This window comes from Salvelinus namaycush, chromosome 12 (genome assembly GCF_016432855.1).
Source record: "Salvelinus namaycush isolate Seneca chromosome 12, SaNama_1.0, whole genome shotgun sequence".
Classification (NCBI taxonomy): domain Eukaryota; kingdom Metazoa; phylum Chordata; class Actinopteri; order Salmoniformes; family Salmonidae; genus Salvelinus; species Salvelinus namaycush.
In genome coordinates, this window is record NC_052318.1 from 10,618,963 (window position 1) to 10,642,875 (window position 23,913).

Below are 23,913 nucleotides of genomic sequence, written 5' to 3' on the forward strand. Positions count from 1 at the left end.
TCAATATCTCTTCTCAGTATTTATGAGTACGACAGTACCGTACAAACAAGAATAAGTAAAAACAGTGTGATAAAATTTAGCAATAAGGCACGAGGTTGTGTGCTATATGGCCAATATATCACGGCTAAGGGAATTTCTTATGCATGACGCAAAGCGGAGTGCCTGGATACAGCCCTTAGCCGTGGTATGTAGGCCATATAGCACAAACCTCTGAGGTTCCTTATTGCTATTATAAACTGGTTACCAACTTAATTAGAACAGTAAAAATAAATATTTTGTCATAACCGTGTATATGGTCTGACATGCCACAGCTGTCAGCCAATCAGCATTCAGGGCTGGAACCACCCACTTCATAATATACTATTCCTTAAGGGTAAAAGTAAAAAAAATAAGAATGTGCCACATGTGTCAGTAGGACTGAAGTAATACCAGTCTAATAACCTTTGTAATAGTTGTTATGGGACATGCTAGGAGTCCTATGATAATATAGTTCCAACATATGCTACAATATTTAATATGAAATTGTATTTCAATGAAAATGTGCCCATTCTATTATGAAAACTAAAATAAAAATATATTTTTACAACATTTTATTAATAAATATTCTCCAACAAATATGAGGAAACATAGGATATAAATAAGAAACCATTTGTGTGATACATATGCTATTATCGTACAAAAGGAATACATTAAAATGGCCCATAGATCATAAAATATAATAACATAATTATTATTGATGCTTTGTCACATTTACTTATTGATTAAGAGCACATTGTTCAAAGTGAATTGAGGTGATTGATTGCTGTGACATGGTCATTGTTGACTTTTCCTGTCTTCTGCCTTTACATGGTGGTGTTGTCAACAGGCCGAGGCAGAAAATATATGGCCTTCTGGCCTATGTGTGTCCTTTGGCCAGCTTTAGGCTGCCCGTTCCTCTTCAGCCCCAGGAACCAGTCTTTGGCCTGGTACTTCTGAGACCTGTATGTGTTGTAATGGTTCTCTTCCATCTTCTCCAGGAAGTAACACTCATCCTTCAGAGTTTTCTGGAATAAATCAAGTTAGATTAAGAACATTTAGGGGTGGTTTCCTGGACACAGATTACACCTAGTCCTGGACAAAAAGTATGCTCAATGGAGATTTTCTGTGTCCTGAAACCTAGCCTCTAATCATTATAATAAATTAAGACTTTGACTTCAAGATACAATGAATGAAGACTTTGACTTGAAGATAGGAAACCCAAAGCAACCCCTTCTGATACATCTGTTTGGTTGATGTTTCTCATCTCTTGATGATTGTGATTTCCCCCAGGGTAATGGATTACTCATAATAATTCTTAGGTTAGTTAGGCTACATGATCAAATTGTCTAGCTCAAAGAGGTGAAAGCTATACTGTAGTTTTCCATCTGGGTTTTTGATTAGGAACTGTTTAATTTTATACAGAGTTTGATACAGTAATTTCCAAAGTGTTGCTAGGAGAGACTCACCGATCCATAGAGATGACCATCTTTGTCCATGGCCAGGTAACGGCCCGTCTCATGGCCCTTGATGGCCACCACACCAACACTCACTGCTTTTACCTTCAGGATGTCTAGAGCACAAATACACATGCTGGTGTCAAAATGAAGGGCTGATTGTAGTGGTAGTTGGCGTCAGGTTGTCCCTAAAGCCTATCATGAGAACATTATTAGAAAGGTGTGAGAATGAGACTGCTCCCTCTAATACTTCACAAAAGTGATATTGTTTCTTAATGGTATAAATAAACGTATTCAACTATGTATTATTTCTGAGGTAAGTAGCTGATATGCCTATAGGCTATTCTAAATAACTGTAAACGTAAGGTGTTAGTAGGCCTATGCTCCTCTACATGTCAACACCAAACTAAAGCCTGAAGAAGGCACAGTGATGCCGACACATTGGTGGTTCACCAATTAATTACTGGGAGCTTAAAAATATAAATGCAACGTGTAACAATTTCAACGATATTGCTGAATTACAGTTCATATAAGGAAATCAGTCAACTGAAATGCGGTTGTGAGGCCGGTTGGACGTACTGCCAAATTCTCTAAAACGACGTTGGAGGTCGAGAAATTAACATTAAATTCTCTGGCAACAGCTCTGGTGGACATTCCTGCAGTCAGCATGCCAATTGCATGCTCCCTCAAATGGTGAAACACTTGAGCCATTGTGTTGTGTGACAAAACTGCACATTTTAAAGTGGCCTTTATATTGTCCCCAGCATAAGGTGCACCTGTATAATGATCATGCTGTTTAATCAACTTCTTAATATGCCACATATTTCAGGTGGATGGATTATCTTGACAAAATATAAAATGCTCACTAACAGGGATATAAACAAATTTGTGCACAAAATTTGAGAGAAATATGCTTTTTGTTCATATGGAAATTTTCGGGGATCTTTTATTTCAGCTCATGAAACATGGGACCAGCCAGTGGCGGATTTAGGTATAGGTGACATGGGCCGCCGGCCAAAAAATGTTGTTGTTGGAATGGTGACATTTGCGCGATCGGTTTTCTATCGCTCATTTGGACGTCACGTTAATGATATTATGTCACCGTGTGGGACTGTGGGTCAATTAACCTTGTCGGAGTGGGAGCCCTGATTCTAGTTTGTGAGCTAGGCAGGCTACTGCCTGGGAAGGTCTCCCACTCAGAAGTACGAGATGGGGAGGGGGGTAGGGGGTAGGTTGACTTCAGGTCTCCCCACTGGAAACCCCAGGTGGGGGGAGCGGGAAATCCATCAAATAGCGCACCTCTAACTTTGTACAGTACTAATGCAATTAGTAAAATCAGTCACACTATGAAATGCTACCAAATAAACCACAATTCATTCATAATACTGTGAATATATAGTTTCATAGACATATTGTAGCATTTTTTTCTGGTTTGTGCGAAATCGTTAAGAATAATATAAAACCAGTCTGCACACCACCAAGGTGAATTGGTTAAGTCTTGACTCTTGGTTGACGGTGTTGGGGGATGGGTAATGTATTGATGCTCGAGTGCCAAATCAACATTTGTCTTTGTTACTTCTTTTTGATATTTATGAGTCTTATTTTTGTATATATTTTTATATTTATAAATGTTATGATTATTTATTTGTGTTGGGGAAATTCGCCCAGGGAGCCGTACAAGCTAGAACCGCCACAGGAACCAGCACTTTACATGTTGCGTTTATATTTTTGTTCAGTGTATAAAGTGTGCGACTCTTTATTTATGTTTATAGCCTACAATACCAAAACGTAACTAAACATTCATCATATGTTTATTTAACTGTTTATTATAGTTCAGAATATCGAATACCTTCCAAAAACAATTCTTACCATCTTTATTTTCATCTCTGCTGCCCGCGACAGTCCCATCCGGTAGAATCTGCAGATGATGTCCTCCGTTCATACAGTAGAGCCGTATGAGAGGTCTGTAGTTTTGCTGTGTCGTTGGCCCCATGGAGAGCACAGTAATTTCTCCCTCTGTCATTCTGTAGAGTCCCTCTGGACGAGATGTGCCTGCTAAATGCCCCTGTGGCTGGACAAAGTCACGGGACAATTGTTGATTCTGGTGTCACTGGAAGTGTGGGATATGCGCGCTCGTTTTTTTCAAGGAAGAGAAAAAAGGTAACTGTAATGCGGGATAAGAACGCCTTATAATTTGATTACGAGAAAAGCCGATTGCCTTACATGGACCTCCGGTTTGCGTATGAAATGGTGCATGAATCAGATTGCGTTGCAGGCCAAGCAAATCGCCACATGTGCAGACCTGTTTGCTTTCATTGTTTAAAGTAATGTGATTCAATTCACATGGATATCAGTTGCAGATGGCAGTGAAATCATATTACAAATGTTTAAACACATCACTAATATTAGAAAGCAAGTCATTCAGAGAAAAGTATATTTCTATTAGACTATGTTTGTACACAAATAAAATAGGACCTCTCTAAAATGACAGAAAACAGTCCTAAATCTTTATAGCATATCAATATCTCTGTTTGCAGCCATAATGTAAAGTGCACAGCCACATGCAATCAGTCTATGCCCAGCTGTTTGGCTCCAAGGTCACCTATCAATCACTCTAATCAGTCAAACAAGCAACAACAAAAAAATCCATTTGAGAATGACTAATCCCTGATCAAATCATTTCCTGGTCTGGATTAGTAGGCAGCACAGTCACGTTCACCCAGAAAATGGAGATGACTTTCAGTGAAAATCTTCCTAATCTTATGCCTTGGAAAAAGAGCCCCGTGCAGCTGTCATGGAGCCTGTGCCTGGCCTTTTTAGATTGAAAGCAGAACGGTAGCCAGTGGTAGCCTGTTATCATTAGCATTCACAGGCTTAGCCAGACTCCACATCCGGAATGTCTTGGAAATCATTCTGGCCTTGGTTCAGAACAAAAAGCCACAGGAGGAAAGCTAGGCCTTCCCACATAGAGACTATTTTTCCAAGCAGCAGCAGTAGAAGGAACAGCAGTAGTCACTCATTGTATTACTGGAAGTGGAACTGTTACTGTAGTGCCAGACAAGTTCCGGAGAACACCAGGACAAACCCCTGGGTGCGAATGACGTCCAGCGACTGGCTGAGAGTGGGTGGGACCGGAACCGACCAAGACAGAACTTACCTGTGACAACGCCATGTTACAATGCCCCAGATGAACCAGCATGTCCGCCCTGTCGCTTCTTCCTGAGTGTGAATTGGATGAGTCTCTCAGCGTCTGTGTGTCAGGCCTCCTGTGGAAGTGGGTCTCCTGGGAGAACTGGCCCCTGTGGTGCAGTGGCTGCCTGGGTGACTCTGTCTGTATTTGTACTCCGTCAATCCTCCAGGAGCCGCCCAGCGTCACCAGATCCATTTCAGCAGGCCGTTGTCAGGGCTATATTTAAACCACTAGCTCAGGGAGTGACGTGGGTCCCTGGCCTGCACCGGGAAGTGAGCAGGCTGCCTATGATATGATACATTCCTATTGGGTCTCCTGGAGACATAAGAGAAAAACGTCACATTAACAAGATGAATGTGAATTAAAACAGGAAGTGAGTGAGCAACACCTTTATAATAAAGTGTTACACCATAACTCCCTACATGACATCTCAGTAAGAGAAAAGCAAATCTCTTGTTAACTACTCTCTGGTTCTATTTTTACTGTGGTAGGCAAGGCAAGGCAAGTGAGTGTTGCTGTAGAGCCACACTGTCAAAAACATAGAAAGTGCAGGCTAAATGAATAATTCACTCTGACTCATGTGGACTGCTGTTTTTAGTCTTCAAGGGCACTTTCCCAAACTGTGGCCATCCAATAATTCATACACTACATCAGCATGTTCAATCATTTATAATACAGGCTAAGTGAAATAATGTTGAAAATACATCAGGTAACTTTAACATTCATTGGAGGCAGGACACATGGAGTATACCCAGACATCATTGATTTCAACAGTCGTGGCGGTGTATCATCACATTGTTGATTAGCTTGGTTAAAGAAGGATATTTCTTTGTGAGATGTGAACTTTAAACATAGTGATCATTGCATGTTATTAGGAACACACACACACACACACACCTGACCTACTTATCCCTTACCTATTCATTTTTCACAGCAATTTGAAAGTCCCGGATTTGACAGGCCTCTTGTAGCACTTGCTTTAACCAGGAGATGGCAGACAAGACCACCAATAAAATATTATACGCTCTCCTTACAAACGCCTCAGAAATAAGATTCTAGTCACAGATGACTGTACATCAGCGGAGGCTGCTGAGGGGAGGACAGCTCATAATAATGGCTGGAATGGAGTGAATGGAATGGTATCATGGAAAACATGTTTGATGTGTTCGATACCATTCCATTTATTCCTTTCCAGCCATTACTATGAGCCCGTCCTACCCAATGAAGGTGCCACCAGCCGCCTGTGCTGTACATGCATAGAAGGTGTTCTCTGAGTGCATTATATAGAGGTAGTGGAGGTAGCCATTATCAATAAGTGAGACGCTGCCCGTGGCTTAGGGCTTCATATGGTGAATGACACCCAGTGTAATCCATATGTGAATTGTATAACACCAGCGGTATGACAGCAATGGGCCCCTGGCCTCTCTGGAAAGAGGATAAGAGAATATGGCAAATTCTTAAGTGTCTTTCCCATCTAAGAGTGCTCTGGAGCCTCACCGAAATGTGCCAGCTGTGAGATCACCCTCGGCCTGGCTTATAAGTATATGAGAGAGTTCCCCTGAAGACTTCCTGATTGCTGTTTCTGACCTTCTCGGGACCCTCTAGAAACAGGCTTTTTGGACCAATGCTGGGGGGGACTGAAAGGCCCACTGTGTCTCCCTCTACCACATAGTTGGCTGGGGTTGGGGATACTAGCGCTGGCTAGACTGGAGACAGAGAGGGGCATTCTCCTTCCCAGCACGTCAACCAGAGGGGAACACCTTTCTCCTCTATCTATGAGTGACTGGCTCGAGCCTCAGGGAATGATGCATGTACTTCCATGACATGGTTGGTTGAGAGTTCAAAATGGGTGATTGCACACCACTCATTCAACAAGGAAAAATACTGTGGATGAACTATGTGATTCTAAAATTCATTCATAGTGCCTAAAAAAATATCTTGCAGAACATTACATTCACATTCAATGTAAATGTTTATTTTTATGGCTTAGTTGAAGGCAGCTGGAACAAACCACCCTATAAAATACTACTATAGACTACTAGAGAATGGGTCACTGGGACACTACTAGAATACATGGGACACTGTACTGTACAGTATATGGGACACTACTAGAATACATGGGACACTGTACTGTACAGTATATGGGACACTACTAGAATACATGGGACACTGTACTGTACAGTATATGGGACACTACTAGAATTCATGGGACATTGTACTGTACAGTATATGGGACACTACTAGAATTCATGGGACACTACTAGAATACATGGGACACTGTACTGTACAGTATATGGGACACTACTAGAATTCATGGGACATTGTACTGTACAGTATATGGGACACTACTAGAATTCATGGGACACTACTAGAATACATGGGATACTGTACTGCACAGTATACGGGACACTACTAAAATACATGGGACACTGTACTGTACAGCAGTGGTTCCCAAACTTTTTATAGTCCCGTACCCTTCAAACATTCAGCCTCCAGCTACATTCCCCCTCTAGCACCAGGGTCAGCGCACTCTCAAATGTTGTTTTTTGCCTTCATTGTAAGCCTGCCACACACACTATCAATCAATCAATCAATCAAATGTATTTATAAAGCCCTTCTTACATCAGCTGATGCCACAAAGTGCTGTACAGAAACCCAGCCTAAAACCCCAAACAGCAAGCAATACAGGTGTAGAAGCACTATACGATACATATATTAAACATAAGAATGAGTGTGAGTTTTTGTCACAACCCGGCTCGTGGGAAATGACAAAGAGCTCTTATACGACCAGGGCACAAATAATAATATAATACTAATCAATAATTTTGCTCTTTATTTAGCCATCTTACATATAAAACTTGATTTGTTCATCAAAAATTGTGAATAACTCTCCACAGGTTAATGAGAAGGGTGTGCTTGAATGGATGCACATAACTCTGCAATGTTGGGTTGTATTGGAGAGAGTCTCAGTCTTAAATCATTTTCCACACACAGTCTGTGCCTGTATTTAGTTTTCATGCTAGTGAGGGCCGAGAATCCACTCTCACATAGGTACGTGGTTGCAAAGGGCATCAGTGTCTTAACAGTGCGATTTGCCAAGGCAGGACATTCTGAGCGCAGCCCAATCCAGAAATCTGGCAGTGGCTTCTGATTGAATTCAATTTTCACAGAACAGCTTGCTGCAATTTCGAAGAGGCTCTCTTGTTCAGATATCGGTAAGTGGACTGGAGGCAGGGCATGAAAGGGATAACGAATACAGTTGTTTGTGTCATCCGTTTCAGGAAAGTACCTGCTTAATTGCGCACCCAACTCACTCAGGTGCTTCGCTATATCACATTTAACATTGTCCGTAAGCTTGAGTTCATTTGCACACAAAAAATCATACAATGATGGAAAGACCTGTGTGTTGTCCTTGTTAATGCAGACAGAGAAGAGCTCCAACTCCTTAATCATAGTCTCAATGTTGTCCCACACATTGAATATAGTTACAGAGAGTCCCTGTAATCCTAGATTCAGATCAGTCAGCCGAGAAAAAACATCACCCAGATAGGCCAGTCGTGTGAGAAACTCGTCATCATGCAAGCAGTCAGACAAGTGAAAATGATGGTCAGTACAGAAAACTTTAAGCTTGTCTCTCAATTCAAAAAAATGTGTCAATACTTTGCCCCTTGATAACCAGCGCACTTCTGTATGTTGTAAAAGCGTTTCATGGTCGCTGCCCATATCATTGCATAGTGCAGAAAATACACAAGAGTTCAGGGGCCTTGCTTTAACAAAGTTAACCATTTTCACTGTAGTGTCCAAAACGTCTTTCAAGCTGTCGGTCATTCCCTAGGCAACAAGAGCCTCTCGGTGGATGCTGCAGTGTACCCAAGTGGCGTCGGGAGCAACGTGCCTTACCACTCCACTATGTCTCCCTGTCATGGCTTTTGCGCCATCAGTACAGATACCAACACATCTTGACCCCCAAAGTCCATTTGATGTCACAAAGCTGTCCAGTACTTTAAAAATATCCTCTCCTGTGGTCCTGGTTTCCAATGGTTTGCAGAAGAGGATGTCTTCCTTTATTGAACCCCCATAAAAGTAACGGACATATACCAGGAGCTGTGCCAGGCCTGCCACGTCTGTTGACTCATCCAGCTGTAACGCATATAATTCACTGGCTTGTATACAAAGCAGTAATTGTTTCAAAACATATCCTGCCATGTCACTGATGCGTCGTGAAAAATGGTTGTTTGATGAAGTCATTGTCTGTATAGTTTTTATGGCCTTTTCCCCCAGCATTGTCCCAGCCATATCCGCGGCAGCAGGAAGAATGAAGTCCTCCACAATAGTATGGGACTTGCCTGTCTTATCCACTCGGTAGCTCACCATATAATACGCTTCTAGCCCCTTCTTATTAATGGTATCTGTTGCTTTTATACATGTCTTACTACTCGAAAGTCGTCTTAATTCTCGCTCAAAAAACTTGAATGGCTTATTTTTCAAATTGGCATGTTTTGTTTCTAAATGTCTGCGCAAGAGTGAAGGTTTCATAAAGTTGTGAGATAGTACTTTTGCACATATAACACACTGTGGCTGAGGAAAGGCACTACTCCCAATATAAGTGAACCCCAAATCAATGTAGTTCTCATCATATTTGCGCCTCTTCAATGGTCCACGTCCCTGCCTGTTGTTTGGTGCTTTCCCGGGTAAGTGGGCAGTAGCTCTTCGGCTGCATCAGATTCACAAGTGTCCATGCTAGCTGGGCAAACAACAAATGTAGAATTACTGATGCTAGCATTGGATGTGCTCATGGAAGCAGAACAACTTGTGTTGTCGACAGCTGTAGTACTGCTGGTAGTAGCAGATCTACCAGTAGAGCTGGTATGTGTCTCTATGGACACGGGCCTTACTTTTTTAAACCATTTATCCATTTTCAAGCAAACTGAATGAGCAGCAGCTACATTTGGCTACATACGGACCGTTAATGGAATTCCCGCGAGAGAGTAACAGTTAATGTGATTGGATGTTCATTAGGTGATGATTTAATAAGTGCATTCGCGAAAAAAGCACTGTCGTTGCACCAATGTACCTAACCCTAAATATCAATGCCTTTCTTAAAATCAATACACAAGTATATATTTTTAAACCTGCATATTTAGTTAAAAGAAATTCATGTTAGCAGGCAATATTAACTAGGGAAATTGACTCACTTCTCTTGCATTCTGTGCAAGCAGAGTCAGGGTATATGCAGCAGTTTGGGCCGCCTGGCTCGTTGCGAACTGTGTGAAGACCATTTCTTCCTAACAAAGATTGTAATTAATTTGCCAGAATTTTACATAATTATGACATAACATTGAAGGTTGTGCAATGTAACAGCAATATTTAGACTTATGGATGCCACCCGTTCGATAAAATACGGAACGGTTCCGTATTTCACTGAAAGAATAAAAGTTTTGTTTTCGAAATGATAGTTTCCGGATTCGACCATATTAATGACCTAAGGCTCGTATTTCTGTGTGTTTATTATATTATAGTTACGTTTTTGATTTGATATTTGATAGAGCAGTCTGACTGAGCGGTGGTAGGCAGCTGCAGGCTCATAAGCATTCATTCAAACTTTCCTGCGTTTGCCAGCAGCTCTTCGCAATGCTTGAAGCACAGCGCTGTTTATGACTTCAAGCCTATCAACTCCCGAGATTAAATGTTAGCTTTTTTACATGGCACATATTGCACTTTTACTTTCTTCTCCAACACTGTTTTTTCATTATTTAAACCAAATTGAACATGTTTCATTATTTTCATTTATGTATTATATTAAGTTAAAATAAAAGTGTTCATTCAGTATTGTTGTAATTGTGATTATTACACATATATATATAAATATATATATATATAAATCATCTGATTAATTGGTATCGGCTTTTTTGGTCCTAAAATAATCGGCATCGGTATCGGAGTTGAAAAATCAAAATTCGTCGACCTCTAACACACACACACACACCCTTTCTCTCTTTCTCTCTCTCGCTCTCTCTCTATAGTGCAATACTTATAAGGGGGTTATAAGTAGTTTCTAAACTGTTTATAGCTAGTTTAAAGCTGTCATAAACAGTCACATTGTTTGAAATTATGGATAACATTTTCATTTGCAACTATGCAGAGTACATAAAGGCTTGTGATGTGTGTAATTACCTAACAATTGCTCTCCCAATGGACAACAGTTGAAGATTTAACAACAAGTTGTCGCTTTGCTTATCCTAGCCTTAGCAGGTTGATGTAAAAAAAAAAAAAAAAAAAAAAACGAAATTCCCCGCTCTTTAAAGTGACATCACTGCGTTTTTGACCAACCAACCCTTCCTTTATGCACCCATCTCCCGCAACTGTAGTGCGCCTTCCCTTCTCGAACCGTTTTGGTACTGAGCAATGCTATTGGTCTAGAGCTGCATCCATCATAGGATTATCTGTTTCGGGGTAGGTTGGTACGATGGAACGAACACCAACGCTTGAGAGAAAGCTCTGCATTTAAAACGCCCAGAGAAGAATCAGCAACTACCGTACCTCGTTTTTTCTTTCATCTTCCTCCTATTTTCCTTACCAGTACGGCGTTGTCATGACGAATGCACAGGTTGCCTGGGATCGTTGACTGCCAATAAGTGAATATTCTTTCAGTACTTCCCTCCTATACAAGCACAGTTTTTTTCGCGTGCGATTTTTTGGGGGATACCGTTTGGATCCTAGGCTAAAATAAACCAGATCCACGTTTGCCCGCCTGCATGTTGTCAGCAAGATTATTGCGTTGGCTATGTAGTGTAATGTAGACAGGTATCTGCATAGTGTTAATCTCTGTGTTCCGCTACCTTCTTAAGTGGATTGCACATCACCAGTCAACGATTTCTTCCTCCTCCGACCTCGGGTGCTGTGGACTCAGAGGAAACATGGGACTGCCTGCTCTGGAGTTTAGTGATTGCTATCTGGACAGTCCACAGTTCCGAGACAGATTAAAGTCTCACGAACTGGAACTGGACAAAACCAACAAATTCATCAAAGAACTAATCAAAGATGGGAAGGCGCTCATCCAAGCATTGAAAAGTAAGATAATCCATTTGCAATCTTGTGTTGTGATGATGACTGCTCTTCTGTGCCCAGCTAAATTCCCAAACAACTATGAATGAAGACATTGCCCTATCATAGAGCCCTATGTGATAGATTTCTAATCTTCTTAAAGATAATTTTAGATTTAAAGTAGCCTATATTGTGTATATATAAAGTATGTATGGTAACGTATAACATTTCCATAATTGCCTGATCTTTTCATGCATAATTAGTTGGTTAGGACTTAGCCTAGTCATTGAACATCATCAGATAGAGGGCAGTAGAACTCTTGACAGGTGCATGCTGGTTGAACATGGAATTTGGAACAATGTATCATTAAGCCTCAAGCTAAAGTCCATGTTCACCAATCACCAGTCTGTCAGTGTGAAGTTCAAGAGCTAGTGTTTACATTTAGCCACAGTTGTCTCATAGGGTGACACACACTGTTACTACACTACTATACACATCCCGGAAGTTTCCGCTCCACTCTAACGCATGATAGATGTTCAAAACAGGCCAGTAAACAGATAGTCCATGCTGTTCTGCACAGTGCCCAGTCAGCTGCCATTAACGGTCTGGATCATTCTGCTTTTGTCTGTCAGGGACATCTAGAAATCAAACTGAATGACCCGTAGTGACCGACAGTCCCAGGTCAGAGGAGAACTGGGGTTAGGGATAGTCAGCTGTTGTAGGAACAGTTGGCTGTGTAGCTGCTGTGTTTTAATTGTATGTTACATGTCTATTACCCTGTGTGGCTCAGTTGGTAGAGTTTGGCGTTGTGTGTTTGACTCCCACGAGGGACCAGTACAAATACAATATGAAAATGTATGAACTCACTACTTACTGTAAGTCGCTCTGGACAAGATCGCACCACTTTTCACATTATTTCAAAGCTTTCCACTTTTGTGCGAATTAAATCCAGAATTAACCTTCTGGGCAAGTCCCTCTGCTTTGTCCTTGTTCTGGTTGCTGGTGGCACAACAACAAGTACATGTTTGTAACCTCTCACCACAGAGAGAAAGTAAACCTTACACTACACCAGAGGCTTTAGGCGATTCTTCAACCCCACTTTACACGTCTGTTATTGTGGCATTTACTGCTTCCCCATCCGGTTGGTTGGAGTGTGGTTCCTGTGGCCAATCCTACAGTCAGTCACAGACTTCACACAGCACCAACACTAGCAGTAGTCAACAGCCTGCCAGCCAGGCAGCCAGGCAGCCAGCCAGGCAGCCCCCCGGAGCAAGATGGATGTTCTGTAAGCAAAGGGCAACCTGTCATTAGGGATCCAGATGAAACGTTTTACCTCCGCCCTCAAACATGATATTATTTTAATCACTCAAATTAACCAACATTTGGGTTTACTGGCGCTGTTCTGCGGATGCGGGGGCTGCATATTTTGATATCTTAATTGACATTAAAGGTTGCCACCAGTATCCCAGAGATAAAATTGAGGACCAGGTTTGTGTGAAAGAAGCTGTTCTTTAGTTTACCTCATGCGATTGGTCCACCTTCTACCGTATGTCACTGTTCTAACATAGCTAAAACACACATGCTTTGTAATTTTAGTGTGCCGTCATCATCGTCTAGAATGAGTTATTACAGGTGGAATATGCTTCAGGTCTCTTGAGTATTTTTATGTGAGCATTACTGATAATCATATATATATAGATTTCCATGAGGTTTTAATTGTTTAAAAACAGACTCAACATTTCAGGGAAGAGATGGCAAATTAATGTCTCCAGTAGCAGTTTCTTTTATAGAAGGTCTTGTAGAAGAGTATTTTTGTGAGTGTGTATCCATGGCCTATCAAACCTGAGTTGACATGTATCCTGTCCTACAATGCGATGATGAAATGACCCCAAATGTAGAATTAGGGAGTAGGCGGGAGTTTGCCCTTCAGAAACCAGTGTTTCCCCTAAGATTTTTTTCAGCAGAGGTGGCAAAGTTAGCGTGGGGGGCAGGGGGGTCATGGTAGTGGGCATGGCCAATGTTGCTCTCCTATTGGCCGCAGAGACATTTTGCTGTTTTAAAGTAAATTCCCAGTGTTTCCAGATTTCTATGAAATATTAACTAAACTTACTTACAATATGAGTGAAATAGTTTTCCTTCCACATTTTTTAAATTAAGCATGTTAAAAAGCCGTTTTTCTGTGTTGGAATGGTGTGGGTGTACCCCAACAACAAAATGGTGTGGGCGTATACCGCTCATAAAAAATATTCATGCAAGTAGCCTCTCATGGGCCAGCTCATCCTCCTCTAGACCACTGATTGGCCAGCTCCTCCTCCTGAGAACTATTACATCATACTCTAAGGAAACAGCAAGCATTTATTAAAGTTTTAGGTGGGGTTTTTGAAGTATTTTTTCTCCTATTTATACTTTGGTCACAATTACAAGTATAGGACGAGTCAACAACATTATTTGGGTATGAGTTATCAGAATATTAACTTTTATTAAATTAGATTTTCACTGGGCAGTTACTTTAAAGCTAATTTCCTGCAGTTCTACAAATTTTGCCATGAGGCGGAGAGAAATGTTTTCAGTTTTAAAGCTAGTTTCCTGGAATTCTACACATTTTGTCATGGGGTCTGAGAGAAAAATTGCCGTTTTAAAGCTACTTTCCTGTAATTGTACATATTTTCCCATGGCTTATGCTATCTGAGTGACGCAAACATTATAACAAAATCAATGGTGGGCCCCATGTCATGGCATTTGTAGAATGTTACATTTTCCCTGACTGTCTGGTTTTTATTCTGGTGGTTGTTCGTTCTCAAAGATGATCTTATAAACAACATGTGCCATTATCTTTGCTACATAATATAGATATCTGCTTTTAGTCATTTACATTTTCACTGAAATTCTTTTACCGTCTCAACAATTATTGTATATATAAAAACTAAAAATGTATATATTTTTTGAAGCTGCTAAATGAATACAGAGGAAACACTGGAAACTCAGCAGGCTGTTTTATAGTCCTCCACCTCACATAAGATGATGTCTCACACTGTCAACAACTGGGATTATCAGGTGAGGTGACCAAATCATACAGTTATGGGATATTGTAATTACACCGTTATTGTAGTTACACAGTTATTACTGAAGTATTAGCTGCAGCTGTAGCAAATGTAAACTTGTTTTAATGATATTTTCTCACCTTCACACTGTCCAGCAAGGATGTGCTGACGGTTGTGTCCCAAATGGTACCGTATTCTATATATGGGCCCTGGACAAAAGTAGTGCACTATATAGGGGACAGGGTGCCAGTGTTTGTTTAGTTGATGCTGTTGTGAAGTGAATGCAGCTAAGAGGAAGTGAAATGGTACCTGCATCCTTTCACGTAGCCGTTTAAACATCCAGGTTCAGCTATAGAAATAGGTCCCTATAAACAGACTCTAAATAATGGCCTTTGCTTTCAGCCATGTTGTGTTCTAAGTAACTGAACTTTATTGCCCCCAAAAACCTGACAAGTGACTCACTGCCTCACTATGTTCCCCTGTAGAAGCATCTCTAACCCTGTAAGAAGCAGAGTGGGAATCACCAGACCAGAAGTTAGGCCTTTCTCCAGCACATGTGAAAACAAGATCTCATGTGAAGTGTTCCAAAAACACATTTTTACCGGATTTCTTTCATAGAATGTGGAAATTTCACATGTGAAATCATGTAATTTTTCTGTAAGGGACACTGACTGTGGGGTCATTCCATTTAATTTCAATCGCTTTTTGATTACACCCCTTTTGATTTGAATGAAACTTTTTATACATATTTGCCCATGGTGGAAGTGGTCAGAAAGTGACTTTTTGGACCTGAATGCCAAAACATTCAGGAGATTGAGGTGCTCAAAGTTCACCCATTTTGCTGTGGAAAATATAAACTATTGAGTTTGATATAATTTAAAAGCTTACAAACAGGGTTGTCAAACTACAGTATTTGATCATTTTTTGGAAAAAATGTTTTTTGTATTTTTCTTTTTACTTTTAATGTCAGTTTTTGTATATAAAAAAAATAATATTTTTGCATATGTTGTAGCTTAGACTATGATTTGCATCATCTTATGTGTTAGTACGGTGCCCGCCATCGGTTGAGACACAGCATGCATTCTCTTGAATACAAGGTGGGTGTCATTTCAATCATAGAAATAGAATTTGTAGAATAGACCTATCCCTTCACACCACTGTAATTTAGCTTGTACACAATTTAAATTTAAACTTTCAATTACTACCACAAAGATGGCTACCGGTCCACTCACCATCAATGTCAACTTAAATGAGAATGTATTTTCTAGTATCTATATTTCTATTATTTCAATAGGTTTCCTATGGAATATTGACAGTATAATTTAGAACAACTTGTTCCCATTCAAGTCAACATTCTCTGATGTGTGGACCTCCAACCATCTTTGTGGTACCATTTCAAAAGTTCAAATTTCTATTTTATTCCCATTTTAGTACATTTATCACCCACCCTGTATTCAAGAGCATGCTGTGTATCAACCGGTGGTGGACACAACACAAACACCTCAGATGATATGACATAGGGTCTAAACTACATTATAAACTGGGTGTTTCGAGCCCTGAATGCGGATTGCCTGGCAACCGTGGTATATCAGACTGTATACCACGGGTATGACAAAACATTTATTTTTACTGCTCTAATTACATTGGTAACCAGTTTATAATAGCAATAGGGCACTTTGGGGGTTTGTGGTATATGGCCAATATACCACGGCTAAGGGCTGTGTCCAGGCACTCCGCTTTGCGCCGTGCATAAGAACAGCCCTTAGCCATGGAATATTGGCCATATACCACAATATACCACCATATACCACAATACCTCCTCGAGCCTTATTGCTTAAACATATGCAAAAAAAAATGAGTTTACCCGTTATTAGATAATTGACATTAAAGGTAAAAAATGACATAATGTTTATTAAAACATATTTTTTTTTTTATATATAAAATAGTTTGACGATCCTGTTTGAAGCTTTTAAATTACATCAAACTCAACCGTTTAGATTTTCCAGTGAGGAAGACATGGCTGTCTCAATGTATGAGAGCGGCAATGGCAGGAGCGAGAATTACCACTGACCTGACACACCCACTCAACCAGGAGCACCAGCTCCTACCATCAGCCCGCCGATACAGAGTCCATCTTTACAAAACCTTCAGAGCCCAGAAATCATTCATCCCCACCAGTATACGTCAATTGAATAAATAACTGCTCAACCCCCCCCCCCCCCCCCAGAATTTACGAACTGAATTATGGACTGTGAACTGTGTTGTCTGCTGTAGTTATTGCTTGTGATTTATGTATTTATGCACTTATGTGGAGATGCTGTGGAGATGTGGAGATGCTGTGCTGTGGTCTGTTGAGACGCAAGACACATTTCCTGAAAGGGACACAATAAATAATTATTATTATTATTGGTGTGGTATGCAAAATGGGTCAACTTTGAACATCTCCTGAATGTTTTGTCATTCAGGTCCAAAAAGTCACTTTCTGACACTTCTACCATGGGCAGGCATGTATGAGAAGTTTTGTTTGAATCTAAAGGGGTGCGTTCAAAAAACTTTTGAAATCAAATGGAACGACCACACTACTGACCCAGGGAGTCTCTGCCAGGTAGCCTAGTGGTTAGACCGTTGGGCCAGTAACCCAAAGGTTGCTGGATCGAATCCCCGAGCTGACAAGGTAAAAATCTGCCCCTGACGAAAGCAGTTAACCCACTGTTCCCTGGGCGCCGAAGCCGTGTATGACAATTATGGCAGCCCCCGCACCTCTCTGATTTAGAGGGGTTTTTGGGTTAAATGTGGAAGACACATTTTAGTTGAAGGCATTCAGTTGTACAACTGACTAGGTGTCCCCCGTGTGTGTGTGCCTTTCACAACAAAGACTCCCTAAATAAAAACCCAAGCCACATTATTCCAGTCTGCCTTCGGGGGAGAGAGAGAGGGAGGGAGAGAGAGAGGGAGGGAGAGTGGCGGGTGCCATTGCGTCTAGGGACATTCTGCTGAATGCATCAGATGGGAACAAAGGGAAATAAATGTGTGTGCGGAAGGGGGTCGATGGGGGTATTCCATAAGCAGTGACGTAGAGGAAGGGAAATTAGGGCACCAATGATGCAGCTCTGTCAGGGGATGGTCCTGACCTACAGCGGTAGAGCTGAACTTCATCAATTACGCTCAGATTGTCCAATCATGTGTTTGGGTTATTTTGGCTCTAATACTACCAAGATGAGTTAACACAATCCAGTTGGACACAGAGCTGGTAAATATTTGAGCTTTAGAAGCCTTATTCAGTTACATCCTTCATAATTGCATAGTCACTTAGCCACTCAGCATTTTGTGTTCAGGATTTTTCCTTTGTGTTTCTACTCACAAGGATGTGGATCTTGTTTCCCTGGTATGCACCAGTCTAATTTTAATTATCTCTATAGGCTATAAACATGCATGCACATGTTGGTTAACTGTGCCATTTAAATACATAGTTTGTTCCACCACATTACACTTCCTGTTAGTTTTTCTCCAGTGTTATTGAAATTCTAAACCATGAGTCTGCCCTGTTTTTACAACATGACTTCACAATCAGAATGATTGGGAACTATTTCACGCTAGAGAAGGTTTTTACCCTGCACACTAGCCTGCCTTCCATGCATTCAGGACTATTTTGTTTTGTGCAGGTGAACTTCCTCCAAGCTGCCTTCACATACATGTTGTGAGTGAAGCATAGCTGGCCTCTCACTCTCTCTGTGCAGGAGAGCACAAGTGCTGAAGGCACTGAAGATGGCCCAATGACAATGTCAGTAGGGGATACAGTTAAAGAGAACATTTTAAATAGCAGTGGAAAGGCAGAGAAAAAGGGAATAGAAAATAATAGATCAGCTCTGTTTGGTTCATTTTAGAGACATTCCCTTTCCATCTGGTGAAAGTATGCACAGAGGCAACGGTTTCTGAACGGGCCTCCACTCTGGCCTCCTGACCGTGAAAGAGGAAGTGAGATTCACACATACGGTATGTGGAGTTTATTTTTAGGATGTCAACTCTTGAATTAGGCCATTTCTAATGAAAATAAGCCTATTTCTTCTTAATGACGGAAATAATGTCTGAGAGACATTCAGCCCATGCTTCCCCTTTTTTTGTTAAATGCAGAGCTGTATGAAAAGATTTGGCATGGGTTCTCAGATCCTCAAAATGTTCTACAGCTGCACCATCGAGGGTATCCTGACTGGTTGCATCACCGCCTGGTATGGGAACTGCTCGGCATTCGACCGCAAGACGCTACAGTGGGTAGTGCGTATGGCCCAGTACATCACTGGGGTCAAGCTTCCTGCCATAGCAGGCGGTGTCAGAGGAAGGCCATACAAATTGCCAAAGAGTCCAGCCACCCTAGTCATAGACTGTTCTCTCTGCTACCACACTGCAAGCTGTACCAGAGCGCCAAGTCTAGGTCCAAAAGGCTCCTTAACAGCTTCTACCCCCAAGCCATAAGACTGCTGAACAGTTAATCAAATGGCCACCCGGACTATTTACACATGACTAGAGGTCGACCGATTGATCGGAATGGCCGATTAATTAGGGCTGATTTCAAGTTTTCATAACAATCGGAAATCGGTATTTTTGGACACCGATTTGGCAGATAAAAAAAAAAAAATCTTTATTTATTTTACACCTTAATTTAACTAGGCAAGTCAGTTAAGAACACATTCTTATTTTCAATGACGGCCTAGGAACGGTGGGTTAACTGCCTTGTTCAGGGGCAGAACGACAGATTTTTACCTTGTCAGCTCGGGGATTCAATCTTGCAACTTTACAGTTAACTAGTCCAACGCTCTAACCACCTGCCTCTCATTGCACTCCACGAGGAGCCTGCCTGTTACGCGAATGCAGTAAGAAGCCGAGGTAAGTTGCTAGCTAGCATTAAACTTATCTTATAAAAAACAATCAATCAATCAATCAATCATAATCACTAGTTATAACTACACATGGTTGATGATATTACTAGTTTATCTAGCGTGTCCTGCGTTGCATATAATCGATGCGGTGCGCATTCGCGAAAAAGGACTGTCGTTGCTCCAACGTGTACCTAACCATAAACATCAATGTCTTTCTTAAAATCAATACACAGAAGTATATATTTTTCAACCTGTATATTTAGCTAAAAGAAATCCAGGTTAGCAGGCAATATTAACCAGGTGAAATTGTGTCACTTCTCTTGCGTTCATTGCACGCAGAGTCAGGGTATATGCGATAATAATAAACGTTTTGTTTTTGAAATTATAGTTTCCGGATTCGACCATATTAATGACCAAAGGCTCGTATTTCTGTGTGTTATTATGTTATAATTAAGTCTATGATTTGATATTTGATAGAGCAGTCTGACTGAGCGATGGTAGGCAGCAGCAGGCTCGTAAGCATTCATTCAAACAGCACTTTCATGGGTTTTGCCAGCAGCTCTTCACTGTGCTTCAAGCATTGCGCTGTTTATGACTTCAAGCCTATCAACTCCTGAGATTAGGCTGGTGTAACCGATGTGAAATGGCTAGCTAGTTAGCGGGGTGCGCGCTAATAGCGTTTCAAACGTCACTCGCTCTGAGACTTGGAGAAGTTGTTCCCCTCGCTCTGCATGGGTAGCGCTGCTTAGAGGGTGGCTGTTGTCGATGTGTTCCTCGTTCGAGCCCAGGTAGGAGCGAGGAGAGGGACGGAAGCTATACTCTTTCACTGGCAATACTAAAGTGCCTATAAGAACATCCAATAGTCAAAGGTATATGGAATACAAATGGTATAGAGAAAAATAGTCCTATAAATACTATATTAACTACAACCTAAAACCTCTTAACTTGGAATATTGAAGTCTCATGTTAAAAGGAACCACCAGCTTTCATATGTTCTCATGTTCTGAGCAAGGAACTTAAACGTTAGCTTTTTCACATGGCACATATTGCACTTTTACTTTCTTCTCCAACACTTTGTTTTTGCATTATTTAAACCAAATTGAACATGTTTCATTATTTATTTGAGGCTAAATGGACTTTTATTGATGTATTATATTAAGTTGAAATAAGTGTTCATTCAGTATTGTTGTAATTGTCATTATTACAAATAAAATAAAAAAATTGTCTGATTAATCGGTATCGGCTTTTTTTGGTCCTCCAATAATCGGTATTGGTATGGCGTTGAAAAATCATAATCGGTCGACCTCTACACGACACCCCTTTTTTACGCTGCTGATACTCACTGTTTATTATCTATGCATAGTCGCTTTACCCCTACCTACATGTATATATTACCTCAATTACCTCGACTAACCTATACCCCCGCACATTGACTCAGTACCGGTACCCCATGTACAGTGGGGCAAAAAAGTATTTAGTCAGCCACCAATTGTGCAAGTTCTCCCACTTAAAAAGATGAGAGAGGCCTGTAATTTTCATCATAGGTACACTTCAACTATGACAGACAAAATGAGAAAAAAAAATCCAGAAAATCACATTGTAGGATTTTTAATGAATTTATTTGCAAATTATGGTGGAAAATAAGTATTTGGTCACCTACAAACAAGCAAGATTTCTGGCTCTCACAGACCTGTAACTTCTTCTTTAAGGGGCTCCTGTGTCCTCCATTCGTTACCTGTATTAATGGCACCTGTTTGAACTTGTTATCAGTATAAAAGACACCTGTCCATAACCTCAAACAGTCACACTCCAAACTCCACTATGGCCAAGACCAAAGACCTGTTAAAGGACACCAGAAACAAAATTGTAGACCTGCACCAGGCTGGGAAGACTGAATCTGCAATAGGTAAGCAGCTTGGTTTGAAGAAATCAACTGTGGGAGCAATTATTAGGAAATGGAAGACATACAATCTCCTGGAGGTTATCTGACTGCTACTATGTCGTCCTAAAGAAGGAACAAGGTGGAAATCCTAAACAGAGCTAGGGCCCTAAAGTAAAAGCAAATCTTGGTAATTGATTGAGATACAGCCTTTAATGGGCCTATATGAATTCTAGCTCCGTTTGAAGCACACGCCCTAGAAACACATGTAACCCTGTAAATACATCTGTTTATTACAAAAGCTCAAATGTTGATACAAACATTGAAATGATTGAAATTACAAAGACATTTGTAGAATATTAGGTTTCTACATTGTGTAAAAACACTGATTTCTATTGAGATGCATTACATTGAAAATTGTACGCTGTCTCTTTAAGAATGTCAAGTTTGTTAGTGAAGACATGGAAATCATTCATTCATTCAGCACTATTATCATTGATCTCCTGATGCAGCTGTCCCTTTTTCCAGATACAAAGTTTGGTAACAGAATGAAACTGAAGGAGATTTTACCGTAATTATGTTACCAAACTGCATCTGCACAGTTTTTCCAGTAAATGTGTTTTGTTTTAATTTACTGTGTAATTTGTTAAAAGTAGTCATTGTGCATAGAGTTGTATGGTTTGTTCAACTTTGAAATCAATTGTTTTTGTTTGGCATACATTTTAAAGTGAATTCCGTTACCCTGGAATTGCCCATATGTGACCCGCCACCTGGATTCAGTCCTATGTAGCAAAATTTGCAATTGTGTTTTTTACATTGGATAATAGTAGAGACTCAGAGCTAGAAAGTGGTATATCATACACTGTAAGCCCACTTTTGAGAATGGCCCGTGAATGTTTTGGTACACCTATTGGAAAGCTCTTCTTTGTCTACGCCCATTCAGCATCATTCACACCCTCTTAAGCCTTAGCCCCACCCATCTCTTTAAGGATTCACATGTGAGGCCATGTGCTAAACAGAGTGAGTAGTTTAGTAAACAACCAAAGATTTCAAGACTAAAAGTGGTAAAAGTAGTAGCCTACAATAAGGAAACCTCCAGGTAAAAATACACTTTATCTAGTCCTTGGTCTATATCCTAATCTGACTTTGGTGCAGGTCATGTTGTTCTACACTTACAGTCTCTGGTAAACACACACTATATCAAAGAAAATCTAAGTTTATTTGTCACATGCACAGGATACAGAAGGTGTAAACAGTAAACTGAAATGGTTATTTGCATAGTAGCAATATCAAAAACAGAAAGTGTCCAGATAAAAATATTGTATAAATATTTTATAATTATTAGATGACCACCCCCCAGCCACATCTAGCTAAGTGGATGGGTCACTATTGTCTAGACATGTACACATGTTCATGAAATACAATAGATGGCCGTAATCACCCCCAGACACACCTGGCTAACTTGATGGGTCACGTAATCATCTGGCGAATTGTAGTCTTTTGTTTAGACATGTAGCTAGCTAGCTAGCTAAACAATTAACCTGCATGATCCCAACTCAATCTACTACCAATACAAACATTGTCATAGCTGTAGTATGAATGTGCAGGTAGCTAATGCTAACCATCTAGGTTCAATGTTAGCTAACTAACATTAGGCTTTAACTAGCAATGCAAATGGATTTTCTGATTTAGAATTATATTGCTACAAAGATCATACATGTAATGTTAGCTAGTGAGCCCGCAAGCTAATGTTCGCTATCTAGCTAACAGTACGCTTTGACTTGCAAACAACTTTCTGACAGAATTAGAAACTTATAATATCTGAAAATGTATGCTACCGTTCAAAAGTTTGGCGTCACTTAGAAATGTCCTTGTTTTTTAAAGAAAGCAAAAAAAATTGTCCATTAAAATAACATCAAATTGATCAGAAATGCAGTGTAGACATTGTTAATGTTGTAAATGACTATTGTAGCTAGATACGGCAGATTTTTTTGTGAATATCTACATAGGCGTACACTCCTGTGTTCCAATGGCACGTTGTGTTAGCTAATCCAAGTTTATAATTTTAAAATGCTAATTGATCATTAGAAAACCCTTTTGTGATTATGTTAGCACAGCTGAAAACTGTTGTTCTGATTAAAGAAGCAATTAAACTGGCCTTCTTTAGACTAGTTGAGTATCTGGAGCATCAGCATTTGTGTGTTCGATTACAGCCTCAAAATGGCCAGAAACAAAGACCTTTCTTCTGAAACTCGTCAGTCTATTCTTGTTCTGAGAAATGAAGGCTATTCCATGAGAGAAATTGCCAAGAAACTGAAGATCTCGTACAACACTGTGTACTACTCCCTTCACAGAACAGCGTAAACTGGCTCTAACCAGAATAGAAAGAGGAGTGGGTGGCCCCGGTGCACAA

General features: G+C 40.5%; 2 protein-coding genes across 2 annotated transcripts in view; one reads left to right on the top strand and one right to left on the bottom strand.

The window, feature by feature from the left end:
• Positions 1 to 581: 581 nt before the first annotated feature.
• Positions 582 to 4,824, bottom strand: LOC120056452 (putative fibroblast growth factor 1). The gene is made up of 4 exons (XM_039004621.1): positions 4,630 to 4,824; positions 3,342 to 3,543; positions 1,485 to 1,588; positions 582 to 1,043 (listed from the first exon to the last, which is right to left on the bottom strand). Exons 1-4 carry the CDS (start codon positions 4,669 to 4,671, stop codon positions 843 to 845), a joined length of 549 nt encoding a protein of 182 aa, XP_038860549.1. The 5' UTR covers positions 4,672 to 4,824; the 3' UTR covers positions 582 to 842.
• Positions 4,825 to 11,128: 6,304 nt separating this feature from the next.
• The window catches only part of LOC120056769 (rho GTPase-activating protein 26-like), a 108,842-nt gene continuing 96,057 nt past the window's right edge, over positions 11,129 to 23,913 (top strand). The window contains exon 1 of the mRNA XM_039004976.1: positions 11,129 to 11,733. Within this exon, the coding sequence (XP_038860904.1) occupies positions 11,580 to 11,733 (154 nt within the window). The 5' untranslated portion in view covers positions 11,129 to 11,579. The remainder of the gene's footprint in view (positions 11,734 to 23,913) is intronic.

Bases quoted from the DNA above. Each gene is read 5' to 3' on its own strand.
- LOC120056452 (XM_039004621.1), bottom strand. From the start codon at position 4,671: ATGCTGGTTCATCTGGGGCATTGTAACATGGCGTTGTCACAG. The intron at 3,544-4,629 runs GTAAGTTCTGTC...GACTTTGTCCAG, and splicing joins GTAACATGGCGTTGTCACAG to CCACAGGGGCATTTAGCAGG. The intron at 1,044-1,484 runs GTGAGTCTCTCC...GATTTATTCCAG, and splicing joins ATGGTCATCTCTATGGATCG to AAAACTCTGAAGGATGAGTG.